Source organism: Neopelma chrysocephalum, unplaced genomic scaffold (genome assembly GCF_003984885.1).
Source record: "Neopelma chrysocephalum unplaced genomic scaffold, ASM398488v2 Primary Assembly neopelma1_92, whole genome shotgun sequence".
Lineage (NCBI taxonomy): Eukaryota > Metazoa > Chordata > Aves > Passeriformes > Pipridae > Neopelma > Neopelma chrysocephalum.
In genome coordinates this window covers 1,498,546-1,520,736 of record NW_020897754.1, presented here as the reverse complement: position 1 = coordinate 1,520,736, position 22,191 = coordinate 1,498,546, and the positions used below count along the sequence as shown (strand labels likewise).

At 45.5% G+C, this 22,191-nt stretch overlaps 1 protein-coding gene across 2 annotated transcripts; it reads left to right on the top strand.

The window, feature by feature from the left end:
* The first annotated feature begins 1,589 nt into the window (after positions 1-1,589).
* On the top strand, positions 1,590-19,857 carry YBX3 (Y-box binding protein 3). Of its 2 annotated transcripts, none has more exons than XM_027693499.1 (9): positions 1,590-1,836; positions 5,462-5,525; positions 7,154-7,187; positions 11,433-11,522; positions 12,156-12,278; positions 15,772-15,866; positions 17,471-17,642; positions 18,758-18,858; positions 19,300-19,857. In XM_027693499.1, exons 1-8 carry the CDS (start codon positions 1,605-1,607, stop codon positions 18,821-18,823), a joined length of 876 nt encoding a protein of 291 aa, XP_027549300.1. In that variant the 5' UTR covers positions 1,590-1,604; the 3' UTR covers positions 18,824-18,858; positions 19,300-19,857. The 2 variants fall into 2 exon arrangements, with proteins under 2 accessions (XP_027549300.1, XP_027549299.1); XM_027693498.1 differs by having other exon boundaries at positions 15,769-15,866.
* The last annotated feature ends 2,334 nt before the right edge of the window (positions 19,858-22,191 follow it).

The window sequence follows — 22,191 nt, the reverse complement described above, 5'->3', positions numbered from 1 at the left end:
GACAAAGAAATTGATGTTCATTGATTCTAAATTACATAATTCCCTTTCATTATTAGTATTCTATCCACTATTGGTTATCAATCTCTCATTGCTTATGCTAAATAGCTCATATCTTTAGTCTTTTTAGCATCTTTTTCTGACACAAACACTGAGCCTTTGTCAGTCTTCTCCCTTATCTGCTGGTTTCTGCAGAAGGTCCTTGTAGTCCATAAATCCTGTGTTCCAGATGTCCACCTTCATCAGTACATCTTCCTCTCCTTTGTTTATGGAAGCATATCCAAGTTAACTTTAACAAAACTTAACAGTTTTAGTACTTTTCCCGAGCTATGTTCTCACAAAAGTAGTTTATGACAACTTCTTTTGCTATCTGCTGGCTAAAAGCAATTTAAGGCCTAATTAAGATTAATTAAAACAACTAATCCAAAGGTTAACTAAGACCATTAAAACATTAGAGAAGTTATCTAATTTCCAACACCTGGAGGGTGTGGATGTAAAGAGGCTGTGATCGCACACAGAATCCCAGAATATGCCGAGCTGGAAGGGACCCACAGGGATCATGGAATCCAACTCCTGGCCCTGCACAGGACCATTCCCAGGAGTCACACCACGTGCCCGAGGGCAGTGAAGATGGGGAAGAGCCTTGATGGGAAGCCATGTGAGGACACTGAGGGCACTCGGTGTGCTCAGCTGGACTGAGGGGAGACCCCATTGCAGTTACAACTTCCTGGGGAGGGGCAGAGGAGGGGCAGGGACTGAGCGCTGCTCTGGGGGGACCAGGGACAGCACCCAGGGAATGGCTGGAGCTGTGTCAGGGCAGGGTCAGGTTGGATCTCAGGAAAAGGTTCTTCCCCCAGAGGGTGGTTTGGCACTGACCAGGCTCCCCAGGGCAGTGGGCACAGCCCCGAGGCTCCCAGAGCTCCAGGAGGGTTTGGATGATCCTCTGGGGCACGGGGTGTGACTCTTGGGGATGGGCCTGTGCAGGGCTGAGGGTTGCACTGGATGATCCTTGGGGGTCCCTTCCAACCCGGCATATTCTGTGATTCTGTGACGTCTTATATTACGGTGACCAAAACAGCACACAGTGTTCAAGGTGGGGCCGCACCAGCGCAGAGCGGGGCATGTCGTGTCATTATGTGTCGTGTCGTGTTGTGTCGTGTCGGGATATGCAGTGTGGTGTCATGTCGGGACATGCGGTGCCATGTCGGGACATGCGGTGTGGTGCCGTGTCGGGATACGTGGTGTGGTGTCATGTCGGGACATGAGGTGTGGTGCCGTGTCGGGACACGCGGTGTGGTGTCCGGCCATGCGTTGCGGTGCGGTATCGGGACATGCGGTGGGGTGTCGGGACACGCGGTACCGTATCGGGACCTGCGGTGTGGTGTCGGGACATGCGGTGCCGTGTCGGGACACGCCGCCCGCCCCGCAGCGGGAGTAGCCCCACTCCCCTCACGCCGCCGGCGCGGCCCCTTTAAATGCTAATGAGGCGGCGCGCGTGCCGGCGCCGGCCCTCGCTGACTGTGTTAAAACTTCGGCGGGGCCATTTTGGGGCCAGTAAGACCCAGCGCGGCCCGAGCCACACGCGCCGCCACCGCCCTGCCGGCACCATGAGCGAGGCGGCGGAGACCAGCGCTGCCAGCACGGCCACCACCACCACCACCAGCGCCCCGGCCGCCGCTAGCACCACCGCCACTGCCACCGCCGCGCCCGCCGCCACGGACGGCGGTGCCAAGAGCCCCGGCAGCGCCGCCGTGCCGGGCGCGGCTGTGGGCGAGGCGGCCCCCGGCGCTGCCGCCGCCGCCACAACGGCCGCGGCGGAGTCGGAGAAGAAAGTGCTGGGTGAGTCCGAGCTCCCGGCGCACCTCTGGGACGGGACGGGCCGGGGGAGCGCTCCTCGGGCGCTGCCCCGGCAGGGAGGCGGCCGTGCCTTCCCCGCCCGGGCCGGAGCGCCGGGGTTTGTCGGCGGCCGGGACAGCGAGGGAGGGACAGCCCTGGGGAGCCTCTTCCCGGCACCTGCCGGCGCTTCCCCGCTTGGAAGGGGCTACTGCCGAATGCCGTGTGTACCTCTCTTTAGTTTTAAGGTCCTGGCACAACTTTTCTCTCTATAAAGAATGGGTTTAGTGGGGTTTGCTTGTTTGGGGCTTTTTTTGGGAGTTTGCGGTGCTTGTTTGGGTTTTTATTTTGATTGTTTGTTTGTTTTTTCCCCAGTTTCTAATTTGTTTTCAGTAAAGAGGCAAAAAACCCAGGCTCCCCAGGGCAGTGGTCACAGCACCAAGGCTGACAGAGTTCAAGAAGCCTTTGGATGACGCTGCCGGGCACATGGTGTGATTCTTGGGGATGGTCCTGTGCAGGGCTAAGGGTTGGGCTCGATGGTCCCTGCGGGTCCCTTCCAACTCGGCGTGTTCTGTGAAAATGCCGTGTTGCCATCTCTCAAACCCAGTGCATAGCAAGTGTGAGGGTTTTTTTAAATTTGTGATTAAATAAGGTCAACCTGTTGAAAAGGACAGGGGTTGAATCTGTGGAACTAGGGATCTGCTGTTTGTAACTGTGTGACTCCAAGAGGTTGTTTAAAAGCAAAGTTGAAGCTGACTAATAGTTGCAGACTTCACTAAAGAATGACAGCACCTTCTATTCTGAAGGGAAAGACTGAGGTCGTAGTGCAGCAGAGAGGAGCCAGGTAAAGGATTTCTCTGGAGTGGAGGTAGGAAGAATTCTGGCAAAACAGAGATTGGAGGCACGGTTTGTGTGATTTCCCCCTGTTACCTGATTTATCAGTAATTAGAGCACAATAATCAGCACATCCATACCTGTTGGTGTGTCTGGCTTCTTCTTGCATTAACACGGCTTTTTTCATTTTTGGTAATGTTTTTGTCTTGTCCGACAGTTGCTTTTGCTTTGAGAAGGGGTGGGGGGAAGTGAACGCACAAATATGTTTCCCGGACTAGCAGGAAAATGAAAACCACCATGGGGATGGTTTTGCACAATGGCCCTTTTGCTACCAAGCTTTTTAGTAGGAATTGTGAGGAAAATGATCACTGATAGCACTGATAATGCTAATTGAAATGGCCTTGCCTTAAAGTCCGCCTCAAATGTCCCTCTTAGTGGTGGTGTAATTATGTTCACTTAAGTCTTTTACAAAGATCTCCTTAGAAGCAAATGCCCAGGGCATCTAAGTGTCTGACTTCTAGGAATAGGGATAAGGGTTACTCAACTCTCTCTGTTCTGCTGGTCACAGGAAGCTTTGGCTTTCCTTGTTAAAAGGTTATTTTGTCACGGGTGGGAGTGGCTGATGATTGTTTCCTCTGATAGCATCAGAGTACAGCATCTTGTAGCAATATGTGGGCTTTCACTGGTGGGACAGACGTCATCACATCACATCAACCAGCTTCTCTGACTCATCAGTTTAACTCCTTGCTATGTTTTCCTCTGGGCTTGTTCTCCTCCTTGCCCGACTTCCCTGTTGGGACAGCTCAGGCTTTCCAGTGACTGTGCCATGGCCACATGGATGTTTGGAATCGTGCTGTTGTCCGAGGTTCTTTGGCCCCACAGTGATACTTATAGAAGACTGTAAGAGCGATGTCTGTAGGGAATAGTATTTCCCCAGTACTCACCCCTGGTTTCTTGCAACTTGTGCAAAAGTTGCTCTGAAACTGTGAGCACACAGAGAGTGAATTATGACTGCCCCTCATTCCCCCAGCTCCCTGACTCCTCTGAGGGGTTTTGCCATGCTTCCTAAGCTTCTCCTCCTCTTTCTAATCTGATTGAAATAGGCCAACAGATTCAAAAGGTGTTTTGCAGGGGAGGGAAAGGATGATGTTAAGGGAATCAGTGGTATTAGCACTGTTTCTTAAAGCAGCTAAAACCTGCCATTGGCACCTTGTTTCTGTGCTTCCCTCCTTCTCCTCTTGTGTTAGTGCAGTGAGCTCTTGTAGCCAGAGCCTTTGTGGTAGCAGAAAGCATCTGTATGTAGTGATGTCCCTATAAATACTGATGCTGAAGATTGTCACTGAGTCAGTGTTAGGCAGTGAAACTTAGGGGTTTTTTATCTCTGTAAACAAGAATTCTTGGGAATGTATGTTCTACGGGGCAGAGCCCTTTTTTCTAGGTGATGTCTCAGTCTTAACATGACTTTGCTTCTTCTCATTGAGAACATTTTCTGCTAAAAAGCATATTAAAGGAGACCAAAAACTTCACTTTTAAAAATGGGATGAGAAGAGGCCTGTTATTGGAAGTAATTACAGCAGCAGCACTGCAATGGGCTGCTGGTGTCAAACATTCTCATTTGAGGGCTGTGTTCAGAGAGGTGTATGAGAATGGCAAGACTTCATGGGACTAAAGGTCTGTCTGGCTCTGTCATTTCGTCAGGGCATTTAGGGAAGAATGCAGGCATAGAGAGGATGAAGGTGACAATTTCCAGTGAATTCTTGCCTCCAGCAGAGTGTCTTGGACTTCTGAATTGGAGATTCTCTAGACTGTTCTCTCTGTAATTGTCTCTTAGGTTCCTGCCACCCCTAAAACATGGGTATAAGGTTTTTAGGAAGCAGTCATCTGTAGGTGACTGGATCCTTTTCAAGTAAGTGCTACATAGATTGCTTAGATGCTTGTGCTCAGGCTGTGTTAAATTGTAGAAGCCAAACCTCTCCTTTTGGTAGAGGTCTGAAAAGTATAAGTTTGTGGTGTCCACCCAGTTGCTGAGGGGGAAGGAGGGGCTGAACTGCCTCCATCACTGTTGAGTTCCTCCCACACATTCCTATAAGTTGGAGGAACAGGTTTTGCCAGATCCTATAAGACACTGCAGTATGGCTTCTAAGTAGATGCTGTTTCAGTGTTGAGACAGGAGCTTGTCTCGATCCTGGAAGTCAGGGAACATCAAGTTGGACAGTTTGCAGCTGATCTCTGGAAGCAGGAATATTAAAAAAAGTCTTGTGGTGTCTTTATTTGGTTAGAGTAATGCTGACAATGCAAGAAAGAGCTGAGCCAAAACAGGGACGTGCTGCCTTTTCACTTGAGAGACATAGTACTTGATACTACTTCTTTGGCCAGTTCTGGTTTCCAGGGAAGAAAGAAGGGTAACTCCAAGTGAAAGAAAGCATTTTTAAACAGCTCTCTTCAGCTATGTTTCATGTCTGGCTACTGAGCTAAAGAGAACTGATGAATTGCAGTGGGATTGTCAACTTTGCTGCCCCTTTCTGGGATAAGAAATACAAAAAGAGAAGGGATGGATGGCCAATTCTGGAAATAGAGCTTTGTGCTGTGTGTTAAACTCTTGGCTGGAGAACAGTCTGTTAAAGCACTGTATCTTGCTACTGCATTAGTATAAACTGAGCTGGGAGGTGTTCTCTCTCTTTGCTAAGAGAACAGAATAGGTCTGGTGGTGAGTTCCCACGCAAGTATAAAAGTATTTTTGTAACACTGTTGTACTTTCTTATGCTTTAGATTAAATTCTTTAACTTTTTCTTTCCAGCCACCAAAGTTCTTGGCACAGTCAAGTGGTTCAATGTCAGAAATGGATACGGCTTTATCAACAGGTATGTTTAAATTGTGATAGACTCGTGGTGCAGATAACAATCCATGCATTAGTAATTGCAACAGGGACCTGGGGACCTGACTCCCAGCTTCATGCAGTTGATTGTTAGCTTTGGCCAGGCACTCAACAAGCTTTTTTTCTTAAACAGCCCACCCCCAATCAAAGAGAGAAAACAGAAAGAGTCAAACTCATTACAGATTTGGTCTGTTACCTGTTTCTTATGTTTACTCATACTACACCTTTAATGAGCTGCATAATCTTTCCTGACTGCCTGGCTGTTTTCTAAACAGCAGGAAGAAGGGAAATACTTCTGGGTAAAGTTTAAGTGTTAACTGGTCAATATACCTCCTGTGGATACACATTGAGATGCTCTGATGGCACCTCATTGAAGATATTCCAGGCTTGGCTTTCATAGAAATTCTTTGTCTCTTTTTTCCCCCTTCTCCTCTGAACACACACAAAGCTCTGGATGGCATTGATAATCCGCACAGCTGTAGGTAATACTGATCACCCTGCAACCTTAGGTGCCCAGGATCCCTGCTTCCAAGTTACTGGAGAAAACTCTGGCTTTTAAGGCTGGAATATCTGTGGGGTTGTGGGGCTTAAAATGTCTTGTGTGCTTTATGAAGAATGAAACGCCTGCATGCTGAGCTCTTGCAAAAGACATACCTGGCAAATTATTTCATTCTGCAAGTCCTTGAGCTGTTGCACATCAGGTAGATTCGGGCAAGTGCAGCAGGGGGGAGAAGACCCCCTGTCTCAGTTCTGGTGCAGTGTTGATCTCAGTCCCTGGAGGTTACTAGCCAGTGTTACATAAGCTTAGAGGAAAAGTTTGAGTTAGGAAGTGCTCTTAAGATCTTTTATAGCAGTTGACTTAAGAGCCTTCAGCTGGTTATGGTGTAATAACTTGTTAGCTGTCTTCCTAAAGTGAAGCCTGCAATTGCTTCAATCCAGCACAACAAGTTTTAGATTATGCATTATCTTCCCAAGCTCTTTGACCTGCCCGTTGTGTTTGCAGAGAGGGAATGAACAGATGGCAGGGTTTAGGCTCTTCCTTGTTGTATGGGAACACAGAATCAAGGTCTCAGACTTATCTTCATGTTTTGCATGTGGAAGCCTGAGCTGTCTGGCCTAATCGGTGTCTAGGTCCTGCTACCGTGGACTCTCCTAACACCTCTTGTGCACTGTTGCTTTGAGTTTCACTGAAAGGAGATCTCTGTTAACAGCTGTGGCCAGTCCTGCTGATAGTCTTGTTTGACCTCTGGGGTAACAGCTCAGGTTGCATTCCCTGTGCAAGTGTTTTTGAGGAATTAGAATAGTGAAAAACAAGCACTCCAGTCATTAACTGTGCCCTGTGCAAAAACAAAACATTGAATGTTTGCCAGGAGATTACAGAGAAGCTCCCCCTGTCCTCTCACGCTTTTGAAGGCTGGGGAGTCCTTTCTGCTCCCAAGCATATGACCCTACAAGTTCAGAGCAGGGTTTTGGTAGCATAGACTTAGACAGAATGTATGGAATTCAGGGCATGTGCTACAGGCTGAGAGAAGGAAGGTTTCACTTGTAAAGCCAGGAATTTCTATTTAAGTTTCTTAGCCTAAACTCTTATGACTTCTTGTTTTCTGTTCACAGAAATGATACCAAAGAAGATGTGTTTGTTCATCAGGTAAGACAGCAGTGATTGTGCTTAGAGTTGTGTGCTATGGTAGGTTTCTAATGCAACTCCTGCCACAGCCACTCAACCTTGTCCTAGCTTCTCCTTAGAATATTGACTGCAGATACCTTGAATGAATGTGTGTGTTTGAATTTTCATGGAGAAATATTAGGTTATGTTTTCCTTTCCTTCTCTTTGGAGTTTAACTGAAGAGTTATTATACCCCTTCATGCTTTCTTTTTCTCTGCTCCAATTTGAGCACTAAAGGTGCTTGGAGGGTTTTCTGCTGTGGTTTGTGGTTTTGTTTGGTTGTCTCCTCCTCTGTTTGTAAATACCTTGCTGCTTGTTGTCTCTCCTTCCCGCCATTTCCTCACACTCCTTGGGTCTTTTGTTCCTCCCTACCCTCCTCATTTGCAGGTTTGTTCTGTCTGCCCTCCCTGGTATTGGGGAGAAAGTGATCTAGTCTGGCTGTTGACCAGCCAGTGTTGCCATCAGCTGTTGTGCACGAGGCAGCTGCTCCCAGGAAGAAGAGGAGGAAGGCCGTGTGCCAAGTGTGCCCAGGCAGAGAGAGCTGGCCCAGAGGCTTGTCATTGGTTCACTTTCCTTGAGCTGTCAGGAGGCTGTTCTAAGTTTATCGTGGGACTCTCAGGTTGCAGGCAAATGATGGCAAGACAGAGGATGCTGTCTCCATGCTGGTGTAAACTGATTATTGGCTTAGATCTGGTTGTGCATCACTTGCATTATTCACCGGAAAATGAAATAGTGCCCCTAGAGCTGGTCCCACATAAAATGTCTGCAGGCTCACATGATCCTTAAAAGCATGAACTTTCTCTGTGGCGTAAGTGACAGTATTTCCATCAGATGTAACCAGGAAACTTGTACTCAGGGCTGCTCACAGAGGATGAGGATGTGTGCATATATAGTTAGTTGAGTCAACCCTGAGAGTTGGTGTAGTTCCCGTGGCTTCATGACTAAATAGCCTGTGATAACTGTTTCTCTGGGTCATAGGGTGTAGACTGAAAACGGATAAAGCTGGGAGGGAGTAAGTCCAGTGCCCACAACGAGTGAAGGTGATGTTGGGAAGTGTGCCCAGTGCACATTCCTGGTTCAAGTGGTGGACTTTAGAGCAAGAGCTGTCAATGCATATATTGATTTTTAATGGTCATTTTCCTTTCTTAAAGGACCAGTGCTGTGAGCACGCTGAGACATCAGTGCTCTGATGGGAGAGTTCTGGTAACAGAAACATGTTCTGGATAGGCAGCACTGTACAACTGCCTTGAAGACAAATGAGGTCTCTTTGAGAGAGTGAGAGGATATCCTGGGAAATGGCTGTTGTGCTGATGACAGAGACGACATGGATCAATGTTCTGCTTGGGAAAGCTGCCTGCAGAGACCCAAACAGCAAGCTGCTGTTCCCTGTGCTGTTTTGTCTCCTTCAGCCGTAGGGCCTGTTCCCCTAAATGTAACCTGGTGGGTGTGTGTGGAGGGGGGGATGGAGGCGGGCACTTCCCGTCTCCTGGGGCTGAGTCCTCTGGGAGTGAACACAGAGCAAAACTGGCTTTGGTTCAGAAATACCACATCATGTGCAGGCCTGCACCCGACCAACCCTCTCGGGGTGGGCTGAGCAGGGCAGAGTAGATGTTTCTGCAGTGGGATGTTCCTAAGCAGAGCTCGCCCCAGAGCCTGGGCCGGGCCGGGAGCCGTCCTGGCCGGCGCTGCTGCTGGGGCCGCCCGGCAAGGGAGGCAAATCCATGCTGTGAGCAAACATCCTGCTCCCGCTCCGGCTCTGCCCCTCCTCCCCGCGCCGGCCGGGAGGGGCTGGATTACATGCCTAATCCCTTCAGAATAAGGCTGACCTAGTTGAATGGATCCAACCTCCTCCCTGCCTCCCCTGCCTGCATCCTCGTGGGGAGGGAACAGGCCGATCTCATGATTGGAATGGGGGTTAATGCTTGGTGTCTGGCTATTGGATGCTATTTATAAACCTAGTACAGATTAAAATGCTTTTCTTTTTAGGGCATGCATGGCTTGCTTTGAGTTAACCCTTTGTCTTGCTAGGGACCCAAGCAGTGTTTTTTGGGAAGGGCAGTTCTTCACCTGCTTAGTCTTGCTTGGTTCATGCAAGGTGCTGTCTGGGGCACTGTGTCAGCCAGCTACAGGTGGTGTGAGCAGCAGGGATCAATCCTGGTGGAGTGGAGTGTGCCTTGCAATGTTAACACCATTCCAAATGTCAGTAGCCAGAGAAGTCCAGTTCAATTAGGTATAGTTTGAATCAACGAGCAGGGGGGAGGAGTTAATCTCTTCTGTTGTAAGGCTCTTTCTTTCTCTTCACTCCACTGGATTGTGTTGATCATGCACCTGTACCTGTTATAACAACCTTTGGCTATTACTGTGACAGTCCTGGATATGCATGGGATGTGCTGGTGTGAGCATATGGGAAGAACTCTCTCAAACAAAACCCTCAACTCGCTCTGAAGACTCTTGTAGCTGCCTGTTCATCAGTGTCCCCTTTGGAAAGGGAAGGCTTTGTTGTTGAGTGCTGTCTGTGTTAATATAAAACATCTGTCTTCTGAATCAGAGGAGCTGGAGCCTGCAGGGTGCTGGTAAACAGTAACAGGGAGAATAGTGCTTTCTCCCCTCTGGATACACAGGGTAAAAGTCTTTCCATCAAGCTTAGAGCTTAGGCTTGTTAGAGGCTTATTTCAGCAGTGTTTACCTGCAGCTGAAGTTGTAAGTAGTAAAGCTGCATAGTTCCTGCTTGGAATTCTAGGATTTACTTGAAATTGTCCTGATTGCCTTTATAAAACAAGCCCCAGCCTAGAGTGTAGCAGCCTCTGTCTCCTGTTGGCAGGTTATGCAATATAACATTTATGGAAAAGCAAACACCTCCGTGTGATTTTTAGAAATGGGGCAGTTGCACTAAAAGGTCAGCAGAAAGCAAACAAAGTTGTCTGAGCTAATGGTGTGACTCTCTGCTTGCTAAAATAATTCCCCAAAGAATTCACTTGACAGCTCATTCTGTTTCTGTGTATAAAAAAAACCCCAAGCAGCCTCTTGGGTTGTTTTTGCTTTGGTAGTAACAATATGTACACTCTTACATTCTTCCTGAAGCCATTCAGGGATGCTACAGGGTACAGGGACAGGTGTGGCTACAAGGACATGCTGGCCTGTTGCCTGAAACACAGAGGAGATTGTATTCAGCAGCAAGGAGAACACATTCCCTGAACTAGTCAAGATCAACTTTAAGCTGATTAGATTTTTCCTTCAGTGGGAAATGCTTTTGGACTGTTGTTGACTGAAGGAATATTCTGCCACGCACAGGCAACAACTCCTCTGAGCTTCATTCTGCCTGTTTTCCTTGTACTGCAGATATGTCAACTCTCTTCTCTTTCTGCCCTACATCCCATTTCTTAAGCTGGATTAATGCCCTGTATTTCCATGTGTGTTTCTATTTACTGGTTCTGCACCTCCCTCTTCCTGCTGACAAAAGATGCCCAGATCAGGAAACTTAAAGTGAATTGGGCTTTAACTATCCAACGTAACTTCAGTTAAAAAATGGCTGCTAAATTAGCTTGTACAATACATGTGTTTTCTCCCCTGGCCTCTCCCAGTTGATGAAGCCTTACCTGATGAACAGACAGTAGGCTTGTCTTGCCTACTTTTATGGAATCCAACCAATGTTTATGGAATCCTGGAAATACTCCACAGAGTAAAAGGCATCTGTAGTTGACAGACTGAAAATCACGCCAGGAGATTTGAGTGTTCCTGTGAGCCTGAGGAGGTTTTGATGCAAACACATGTTGTTAGTAGTATTAAAGCATTCTAATATAACTAATAATAATGTTATTATTAATAATAGTGTTATTATTTTGGGGGTTCTTCTCTGTAGATGGTCTACAGGTGTCCTAATAACGGAAGGCACAGGTCACACTTGCTGCTAGAGCTGCCTTAGTGTAGCTTCCAGGAGATGAAACACTCACTGTGAACTGTAATGATTTGGATGTTTAGCTCACTGGACAGAGTGGATCCTGATTTATAAACTCAAAAATAGTGAGAAAAGAGTAAACCTTGATTGAGTATTGGTGGGACTGTGAAATGAGAGACGTGTGTTTGAGCTGTCTTGGTGTGGTGACTGATCTGGTGTGTAGAGTTGGGATTGTAGCAGAAGAATGCTGCCCTTCCCTCATCTATGGGGTTATGAATTTGTAAGGTAAGTAACACACAAAATATATGATTTTGTATCTTTTTTCTTTAAAGACGGCGATAAAGAAAAACAACCCCCGGAAGTACCTGCGCAGTGTTGGTGATGGAGAGACTGTGGAATTTGATGTGGTCGAGGGAGAAAAGGTAGGAGATTATGGAGTGTGGCCCAACAGAGTGGGGAGTGACACAGAACCTTGCCTGTGTCTCTGGGATTTTTGTCTAATGTGTTAATCCCTGGGTAGGTGGCATTCCTACAGCTTTTCTATGGGAGAGCTGGTTTTTAAAGGCTTCATCAAGGTGTGTTTCTAGATGTGTATCTACCTCAACTACACGCCAGTGCTTCTAGAATTTGTAATTTTTACCTGATAGAGCATTCAAAATTTGCAGCCTGCCCAGCAATCATTAACTGAGGCATATATTGCTCTGAAGAGTTTGTTTGGGGTTTGGTAGTTTAATAACTGTAAGAACTTCCAAGTTCTTTACACTTCTACTTTTCTTGAACATTTTTTGAGGGTTATGGGGGTTTCATGTTTTTGTCTTTAGTTACTTCTTGCTTTCTTCTCCAAACTCAGCCTGATATGATCTTAGGACCTTAACTCATTATCATAACTCTGGGTTATGGGGTTGGGAATAACAAACCCGCTTTTGCGCTACGTGGGAGAAGGGAATTGCTGTAGCTTGGAACTTGGGCCGAAAAGCCTCTTTGCTGTTTCATCCTCTCCCTGTAGCTGGTTGTTGTTTCCTCAGCCCCTGGCTGACTGTGTGTTGTGCTCTCAGGGTGCAGAAGCAGCCAATGTCACTGGGCCAGACGGAGTCCCTGTGGAAGGCAGCCGCTACGCCGCCGACCGGCGCCGCTACCGACGGGGCTACTTCGGCCGACGCCGTGGGCCACCTCGGAGTGTGAGTTCAGTTCCTTTAGTGCTGGTCACCCACCTCCTCAGCAGCTCTCCATGAGAGGGAACTACACCTTCAGCACTGGCACATAGTGAGCTGTCAATGATTAACTGAGTTGTGAGTGTTCTTCAGTAACATTCTGGGTTCCTCCAGGGCATCGTTGAGGTTGACACTGATACTTTCTTTTACTTGGTATCTTGTAGCCCTTCCTTGTCATGTTTTTCTAGGATGTGTTAAAAGCATCTCCTTGGGTGTTGGTTTGAAAAGTAAACACTAAGTGGCTCATCATGCTCTTTACCTGAAGCAAACATATTATATTACTCATAACCATATATAACCATAACTTGGAGGGTTTACTTGGAAAATGGGATTTATTTTAGAAGTTTGTCACTTCTGCATGACGTGGCAGTAGTTTGACCAGCTGGCTGAAACCTCCCTGTATCATCCCTTCATAGGCTTCTGCCTGCAGGTGTTTGGGGTTTTTTACCCCTTTAAACCAGGTATGCACCACTGTTCATTACATCTGCAAGACTTCCTAAGCATCTTCCCTGCAAGTTTTTCCAGAGGAAGAAGTAAGCATGAGGACCATGACTGTAGTTCTAGCAGTTACTGCTCCTATCCACATTGTGCTTTTGCTGAATTGGTGCCTGGAACAATCCAAAAAACTGGAACATATTTTTTTTTAATAGTTGAGTCTGATCATCACTTGCAGAAATGTGTGAATGATCCAGTATAATAACCCTGGTGGAAGGCTCTGCCCAGGCAACATAACTTTTCTCTCACTTTACAGAGCTGACAGCACAGGGGCAAACAGAACAAGTGTTGCTGAATCCTTCCCTAAAGCCTAGTTGTTTATACCAGCTACCATTAGGTGTTTTCTTTAATCCTGCCTCAATGTACTTGTGCTGAGCTGTGTTCTCTTATCTAATGCAAACTCGTGCAGCCAAAAGCCTGGCTTTCATCTCACACTTGGATCCCAGTCCTTGAAGATGTACACAAGAGGAACAAATTGTGATTATCACCCTGTTTTCCTCTGGCTTGCTTATATCTGAGTCCCCAGGCTGATTTGGTGTGGGTACCAGACCTCAGCTGTTGTGTGTGCTCTGCCTGATGCCTTTTGCAATCATATGGCATTTTATAATGGAAAGGATAGTGCTCATTCTTTGGGATCACTGACTCTGGAAGAATTACAGCCTTAAAAGCTTGTAAATGATAGTTTACAGAAGGACATTAACCTGAGTGGTCATTGTTTCCCATTGCTTATAAGGTTTGTTGGTCCTTCCTTTGGCTTGAGCATCCTCTGAAAGTCATGTCTTGCCATCAGTGCTGCTCCTCTGGATTTGATATTATCTGTTAAAATTTGGAGCAAGTTCTGTTTCATTCAAGGATAGTCCCAATAACAGGGGCATTGGAGGTTGTGCCTCTCTACTTGAGGAAGTGTTTCCAGCTCTTGGGCACTCTTGAGCTGCGTTTGCTGAAAGTGTATTTGCTCTTTCTGCACAGCTGAAGGAAAAGGTTTCAGTGTACCCAGACCTGCTGTAATTAAAAGTCTTCAGAATTTTTAACCTGTCCTTTAGGATGACCTAATGTTTTGTTTGAATGTACAGGCTCAGCTGGGAGGTTCTGTGGAGGAGATTGAGTGAACACGTGTGTGTTAGACATGAGGTGATGCTTTCAAGAAACTTTCCTAATAATTAATCTCATATATTTACTATCATATGGTCAAATAAGACCTCAAAGCTCTGGTTCTGTTTTCTGGTTGAATTACACCCGTTTCAGTGAGTTATGACAGCATAATTGTTTTATTCTGGAGCCATACTTCACTTCTGATCAATTGACAGTGATACTAATGTAATGTGTTCACTGAATTTTTGTGCTGCTATAGAAGTGCAGGAAATTATCAGGAGTTCTGGGCTAAGCAATTCAGTTGCTTTGCTGTTCTGTTTTCAGCTGATTGTTTAAGCCAAAACCATTTAAAATATTGATATAACAGTATTCAGCTCAAGATGAAGAGGAAAAGGTTTGCAATGTTTTTGAGTGATGCTTCATCAAATCTAGTCATTCTTTCCATCACTACAGGAGATGGAGTCTTGTAACTGAGATTCCAGCCCAACCCTCTGCAGGGAGGAGTGGACTTGGGCTGTGCCATTAAAAACATGTAAAAAAATCCAATAGTGCCTTTCAAAGAGCTGTGAATGTGATGCTGATTGTCAAGGGCTATGGGAGAGCTTTAGCTAGTGAAAAATGTTGAGTGCTCCTCCCTACAATTAGACTGGTTGATGCTTTTTAAATTTCATTCAGATTTTCTATAGTAATCTCAGCAGCTGACCCTGTCAAATTGTTGAGAATAGGTGGTCTAGCTATTTCTGGGTACAGCACATGAAATATTCCACCTGCCTCTAGACCAAGTCTCTGCTTTATAAGAACTTGAAGAGCTACGAAGTGCACTTGAAATTATGAATGCATTTGGAGGGTATTTTATGTAAGATTGTCAGGGTTGATCACCGAGGTTCATTTAATTCCCCAGGATTTCCTGTTACGACCTACAGCACTCCAGGCTTTTTAAATGTTTATCATCATGTTATTTTATCTAAGGAAAAGTTTCCTGCCTGTGCAGGGTTAAAATAGAGCAAAATATAATGGTGGTGTAGAATTGGAAGGAAACCTGTCAAATGTAGACTACTAAAGGCTGTCAGGAGGCTTTTGCATCTTACTGGATTGAGGTGCAGAAGATGCACTTCTGTTTCTAGATGTCTTGTTAAATTCCTTCTTTTAAAGGGAAGAGTAGCACGCTGAGAACTGCAAATCAGGTAACGCTTTAAAAAACAGACATTGCTGATGGCTGGCATTTAAAACACAAACCCACCAAACTGACATGCAGCTTTATCACTATCAGCTTTAACAACTAAAAGGGAGAGATAACCACTGCACCTCTGAAAGTCTGACAAGATTGAGTGTGTAGAAGAGTATTTGACATGATGTAATACAGTTTTTCTGCCTTCAGATTTCTCCATGGTTTTGTGGGAGTTCTCTGTGGAACGGGGCTTTGTGTAGAATGGAGCTAGAAGGGGTCTCTGGCACGTTTCTTTCTGTTGACTTTCCAAATTGGGAAGTGTCCTGATCAGTAGCTGCCTCTCCATAACACATTCACCCCTTACCATGCAATGCCATGTGTTGAAACACACTGGAATGTGCACCAGAGAGAATTGTCAAGATCTCTGCCGTTTTTGGGAGGCAGGGAGGAGGCATCATCTGGTAGTTTTTTAGTGTGTTCCTGTGAGGAACAGGGGCAGCACTGTTAGCTCTTGTTTTGCCCTCCTCTTTGTCCAAATTAAAGCCTTTTGAGAGTTTGCTGCTTCTTTTTTACCAGCGCTGGTGTTTCTCTGCTGATACACTGGGTTTGGACTGGCATCCAGGTCATTTGGCTCTATGGTTAATACACTGACTGTCAAGTAAGGTAACAATTAATCTTTGACTGTCTCTTTTCCTTTGGTAGCAGGGTGCTGAGGGAGAAATCAAGGATGGGGTCACAGAAGGAGGACAACTTCAGCAAGTGCACAGGAATCCTACTACCTACCGGCCCCGCTACCGCAGGTTGGTGCCATTTCCTTTGCTCAGAATTCAGGTGCTTGTGTGTCCTACACAGCCTGCTAAGTGCAGGGACACTTGTGCAAATGGTAGGAACAGTGAGAAGCACTTTAATTTCTGGGAGAAAGGTGAGCTACAGAAATAAGGAAACAACTGGAGAATTTGTTAAATGTGCTTATATGTTGTTTGGAGACATATAGGGGAAAGAATTCTTTGTATCCCATTGCTTCTCACAGTTAAAGTGAGATGCAGGGTCCATGTCATTTGCTGGGGCAGGGTGTGCTCTATAACATTTCTTGTGGACTGCAGACAGTAGTTTATGCACATTGAACTCAGTCCTACATGTCACACAAGCTTGGTTTTATCCCCTGGTGCTACTTGTAGGTACAGAGGAAACCTCAGTATTCAGTAAAAGCTGAAGTTGTGTCCTACCTCTGACATGGGAGCATGTAATCTAATATAGTAGTATATCCTTTGTTAGTGGAGGGTATTGCTGTCAGTCAAGATGTAAATTTTAGGTTCCTTGAGAAACTCCTAAAGGAGAAGGTAACAAAACAGGATTATTGGAGTTAAGTCTTGCTAGAGCCTTTGGAGAAAAGGGGTGCTAAAGAGCCTGGAGAACTTCCAGAATAGTAAGAAAACTCATATAGTGATTGAAGGGGAACAAATGTGTGAAGAGTGAAGCGACTGAGGACTCAGAGGCTGGGAGAAGAGACAAAGAAAGGTGGATTACAGAGGTCTTCGGAGTAATGAGTAGCATGGAAAGGATGGCACAATTGTTCTTGCTTGTTCTTCTGATAAAAGAATGTGCTATGAGGAGCCTTCAAGTGAAGGCAGTGGGAGACCTGCTGAAAAACAAAGTGAGGTTCATTGAACTATAGGACAGGCAAGGTTAGAAGGGACCTCAAGATTCCATCTGGTTTGTTCACATTTCTCTGCTGCTCTTGGCGCTGGGGGTGCAGCCCAGGGCCCATTTTGCCTTTGCTGTACTGGTGCTCTGCTGACTCACGCTCAGGTTGCTGACCCAGGTTGTTGGGCAAGCAGCAGATTGCTGGAGCTTTTTCATGCCACAGGATGTTGATGATGTTAAAAGCTTCCATGAGCTTGGGGGAGACTGGTGAAATAACTAAAGAAAACACCATTGTGATCTCTCTGGAAAGGCAAACTGTATCTGGCTGTATCCCCAGCGAGGAAGCCAATGCTGGCAGGCAAAGACCCAGGAGTGGCTTACAGGTGGAAGTGAGATTCCCAAGGGTTGTACCATTAATTATTAGGCCTGGGCTGGAATACAGCCACACCAAGGCTAACACAGCAGAATCAGCCTGTATGGCCACTTCTGGCTTGTTTCTTCTCCTAGCCAGCAATTGAAATGGGATAACTACTGCTTTGTAGGATATGCTGATGTATCTTCAGCAGTAAAGAGACACCCACCTTGCTTGTCTTTCCTCTTCAACCCTGGGCCAGTCAAACTCCAAAGGGATGGTTTGCTCGCACTGGAGATCGTTTAAGGGTGGCACTTGGTTATGGAAGGCTTTGCTGGGCTAAAATCACTGTAGTTTAACCTTCTTGGGCTTCTTTTATGCCTAACACCTGGTTCTGCCCCTCCTCAGAGGGCCCCCTCGCCCACGCCCTGCCCCAGCCACCGGGGAGGCCGAGAACAAGGAGAACCACCACGAGGCCAACGCCATGGGCCAGCAGCCCCTTCGCCGCGGCTACCGCCGCCCCTACAACTACCGGCGCCGGCCCCGTCCTGCCAGCGCTCCAGCTCAGGAGGGCAAAGAGGTAAGGCCAGCAGGCTGCCAGGGGGATGGGGCAGCTCTGCTGGGAGGAAAGGCTGGGAGAATTTGGGTTGGTCAGCCTGGAGAAGAGAAGGCTCCGGGGTGACCTGATTGTGGCCATCTGAAGGGAACTTGCAGGAAGGATGGGACAAGACTATTTCCAAGGGCCTGGAGTGACAGGACATGGGGGAATGGGTTCAAACTGCCAGGGAGTAGGTTTAGGTTGGATATTAGGAAAAAATTCTTTCCTGTGGGGAGGTGAGGCCCTGGCACAGGTTGCCCAGAGAAGCTGTGGCTGCCCCATCCCTGGCAGTGTCCAAGGCCAGGTTGGATGGGGCTCTGAGCAACCTGGGCTAGTGGAAGGTGTCTCTGCCGTGGATTGGAACGAGATGATCTTCAAGGTGCCCTTCCAACCCAAACCATTCTGTGGTTCTCTGATTCCACTTGACAGAGACTGAGGTTCTGATGGGGTGAATGCTCAAGACCCTCTGTCCTATATGAGTTTTGGATAAGTGTTTTGTTGGTGTGCTGTGGGTGAGTGGTGACCAGCTCTGAAGTGCTGATTTCCCTGCCTGCTTCTGACCCTCTTGGAGAATGAGCAGCTTATCTTAAATGGAACTGGCAGTGGGATAGGGATTGCATCTGGAGAGTCCTTAATTGGGGTCAGACTGTAAGGTCAGGCTGTAACAACTGTTTCTGAAGTGCAGAGAAACCAGTTGTGTTTTCCAGCTTCCTCAAACCCTCAGTCTGTCTGTAGTGTAAGAGATGGATTTGAAAGCTCTAGATCCATTTCCTGAACTGCTCGGACCAGATCATTTCAGGAAACTGTTTGCAAACACAGATTTTACCTAAATGAGGAAAGATTTTTCTCATTTTGTGTCTACTTGAGGTGTTCCCCTGACAGAATCTGCTGTGAAATACTCAATTACAGGAAATACACCTAACTTTACAAGATTACAAAAATACAAATTACAAAAATGACAAGAAATACACTAATATTTTCTGGGGATTCATTTTTCTTGATTACTTTAAAACCTGGGTTATGCTGGCTGTGCCACTGAATAGAGGAAGGGTCTGGAGGTCGGTCTTTGCCTCTAATACGGGTTTATTGTGTCTCAGACAAAGGTAACTGAACCACCTGCTGAAACTCCTGCTCCAGTGACAGAGCAGGGTGGTGCTGAGTAATGCCCGGCTCCCCAGACACCTTTACCATCCCTCAGGTAAGGAATATGGATAATTGCTGTTTTCCAGCTGAAGCAGAGTTGTGTGTATTTCCAGGACTTGGCCTCTGGCCACGTGCCCTTATGTATGGCCTCATATTTGTGATAAGTTCTGGGAGTGCTCTGTAGCCAAACCAAGAGCAGTTTGCTGCTTTTCTCTTCTTCCTCCCCTCTTCTCTGTATCTATATTTGTCACAGAGTAAGTTTTGCTTTATAACTGTTTTTTCTTTTTTTCAGAAAGCTCTAGCTGGTCTATATAGTTACAGCATCTGCTGCTGATTAATGATATTTCATTTTAGGAAGACCTTGCATATGGACAGGATAAGCCAGTTGTCCTTATCCTGTCTGCTATAACTCTTCACCTGACATCTTGCCTATTCAACGAGAAAATGAAACTTAAACTGCATTTTTATTTAGTTTTTTAATGTGGCTCTTCAACAGGTGTCCTAAAATACAGCTCAAAAGTAACACCAAAGAAACACACAAGCAATAAATTGTCAACAGTGATGACGAGAGCGAAGATTTGACCTACGGAAATGCAAAAGAAAACAAAATTTACCAGCAGCTGAGATCCAGGGAACGCCTACAAGAGAGATGCATGAGAGAAAAAAGAGAGCGAGGTTCAGAAAGAACAACCTCCCTAGTTTTCAACAGCAACTGTGGAGCTTTTGTTTTTTGGGGTTTGTTTTTTTTTTTCCTAGAATTTCACTGTTTTGCTAGTAAGGAATTTTTCAATTTTTCGATTTTTCTTTTGGTATCAAACTGAAAAGGGAAAAAAAAGCAACCAAAGAACTAAAATTTGAAACAAAAAATGCTTTTTTTTTTATTGGATGCTGGTGCTAAACCTCCCAAGTGTGATGAGTTGTTTTTTCTGTGCCAGTCCTGATCACTGCAGGACATGGGGAGGAGAAACTTCCGCTTTCCTTGTTAAGATCTATTTGAAACTGTGCAGCATTGGGTGACGTTCCTCACAAATAAAAGTGATTTCAGTTACTCAAAGAACCTGTTTGAGTATGGTTTTTAATTTTACTTCTAAAATAATCCATTATTTTGTTGCTTCAGCCTTTCTGTGTGAAAGGGAACTGCCTCTTTGGTATATCTTGATGTCTAAAACCATGCTGGGTGATAAATGAGCATGGGTAGGTGGATAAACTTCAATCCAAAACAACTTCTGCAAAGAAATTACACAACAAGAGCTATAACCTGCACTGTCCCCTCTGCTCTTCTGGCTCAGATGACATTAAAGCTTGGATTTTCCTGTCACCATCTTGTGGCAGGAGTTTGGGGGATGTGAAGTGAGTTCCCGGAATGTTTTTCCTCATCTGTTTTGCGGGGCTTTTGTGTTGTGTAAACAGTAGGATCCAAGGTTTGAGACTCCTGCTGAGGAAAGACACACACCCAGTACCTGCCAGGCTTCTGCCCTGAACAATGGCAGTGTGTTTTATTGGCCTCTCCACTCTTCCTTGCTTGAAACCAGTAAAATCTTTGTACCTGTGCCATCTTGTGTTAGTAAGTAATTTACTGTCTTTAACTAATAATGTCTGTGCTTTTCTAATGTTCCTCCCTAAAACTCTGCTGCCTTGCAAGTGTTATCAGTCCACTTCCAGCTGCAGAATTTCTTCAGATATCTCGTGCCCTTCACTCCCCACTCCACCACTTCTCACGTTCCTGCCTTGCAGCTGCTGTTGGCCAAACCTTAGATAATGTATTTGTTTCCCTAAAACACTCCTTTCTGTTCTTAGCTGGGCAATCTTTGTCCAGGCTTTACTGAACAACACTTGATGTAAACCCCTTGGTCTGAGCAAGGCTGTAACTGTGCACATGCAAGACTAAATGAGAGTGGAGAAATGGCTGGCTCTTTGTCCTTGTCTCTTCTAGTTTCCCTGTTCTTACTCCCTGTTAAAAGTTTTGTTCAGAACGAAATCTATTTCAGGCAGATTGGGGAGAGGTTGGAAATTTCATCATAATAAACAGGTGCAAGGTATTTGTAAATCCTGAGCCACTACTGAAGAATTTTTCATAAAAAACTACTTGAACTGCCTTCAGTTGTTCAAAAGTAGGTGTTTTTTATCTAAAGTGAGGTTTGACAGGCCAAAGAGAATTTTCTTCATCTCTGCAAAAATGTAGGTCAGATTGAATTAGTTTAACAAAAGTACCTAACTCTAGTCATTGTTATTTTATGAAAGGAGAAAGGAGGGAAAAGGCAAGTAGTGTCCTGGAATCTAGTTCTATTTGTTATTTCTGTCCTGCCTCTGTAATAAGAAGAATCTTTGCATAAAACAGGGGCAAGTGGCTGACATAACCCACTTCATCCCTGAATTCCTGCTTATGACAATATAGGCTTAACTCAAGCACTTAATAAGATGACAGTTTAGATGTCTTGGGCTGGGCATAAATTGTGTTCCTTTACTGGGCCACTTGAGCTCTTGTTACTTGAATTTGGCAGAAAAAAATATGAAGCTGGTGCTCAGTAATGAGGTTTGGTTCTCTTGACAACTGTGGTGTCTTTGTACCTTAAGCAAGACTATGAGCAGAATTTCAGATGAGTGCTTAGTTTGTGTTTGGTTTCTTGAAAAGACATTTGGCTACATGGATTTTGAGTTTGCAGAATTGTTAACATGCTTTTATACCTACTTGGAGCCACTTCTGTACTGTAATCATTTTACACTTTAAACTTTCTCTTTTGTGCTGTTTACAATAGTGGAGCAGTGCTACTGTGATTTGATTTGAAGTCCTAGAGCTTCACAGTGAGGCACTGAGCAGAAAATCGATCTTGATGACTTAATACCACCAGCTGATGAGATGAATAATTACCTTTAATACCTTAAGGTTTCAAGATGTGATAGAAAATACCTACACGAAGTTGTCACTGAGTTTGGAGCTTCATTTATTTCCTGACTAATGTCAAAATGCATCATCATTCTTCAGTGCTTGGCTATCGGTTTTGATTTGTAAATTGTGACTTTACTAAGACCATGAAGGTCTTATAATTAATCAAGAATTTGAAGGAAAATTGGCTATAAAGTACGTGTCTGTAGTACAGAAAGCGACCTGCTCTCAAAAAATTTGGTTAAATGTGTTGAGCCCCACGTAGTCTTAAATGAGTGGTTAGTGTCAGCCTAACTCAACTTGAGCTGCACCTCAAGTTAAAGTCAAACTTGTGCTGTTCTAATATGTTAAGTAACAGCAGTTTGGTGGTGAGTCAAAATATGCTTTGTACAGTGTATCTGTAGCAGCCAGTTTGTGTCCAAGGTTCCTGTTCTGCGCTTTCTGCTCATTGTGTTGGTGTAGCCAATTATTTTCACTTACATTATACAATACTCACATTTTTGT

Bases quoted from the DNA above. Each gene is read 5' to 3' on its own strand.
- YBX3 (XM_027693498.1), top strand. From the start codon at position 1,605: ATGAGCGAGGCGGCGGAGACCAGCGCTGCCAGCACGGCCACCACCACC. The intron at 5,526-7,153 runs GTATGTTTAAAT...TTCTGTTCACAG, and splicing joins GGATACGGCTTTATCAACAG to AAATGATACCAAAGAAGATG. The intron at 12,279-15,768 runs GTGAGTTCAGTT...TTCCTTTGGTAG, and splicing joins GCCGTGGGCCACCTCGGAGT to CAGGGTGCTGAGGGAGAAAT.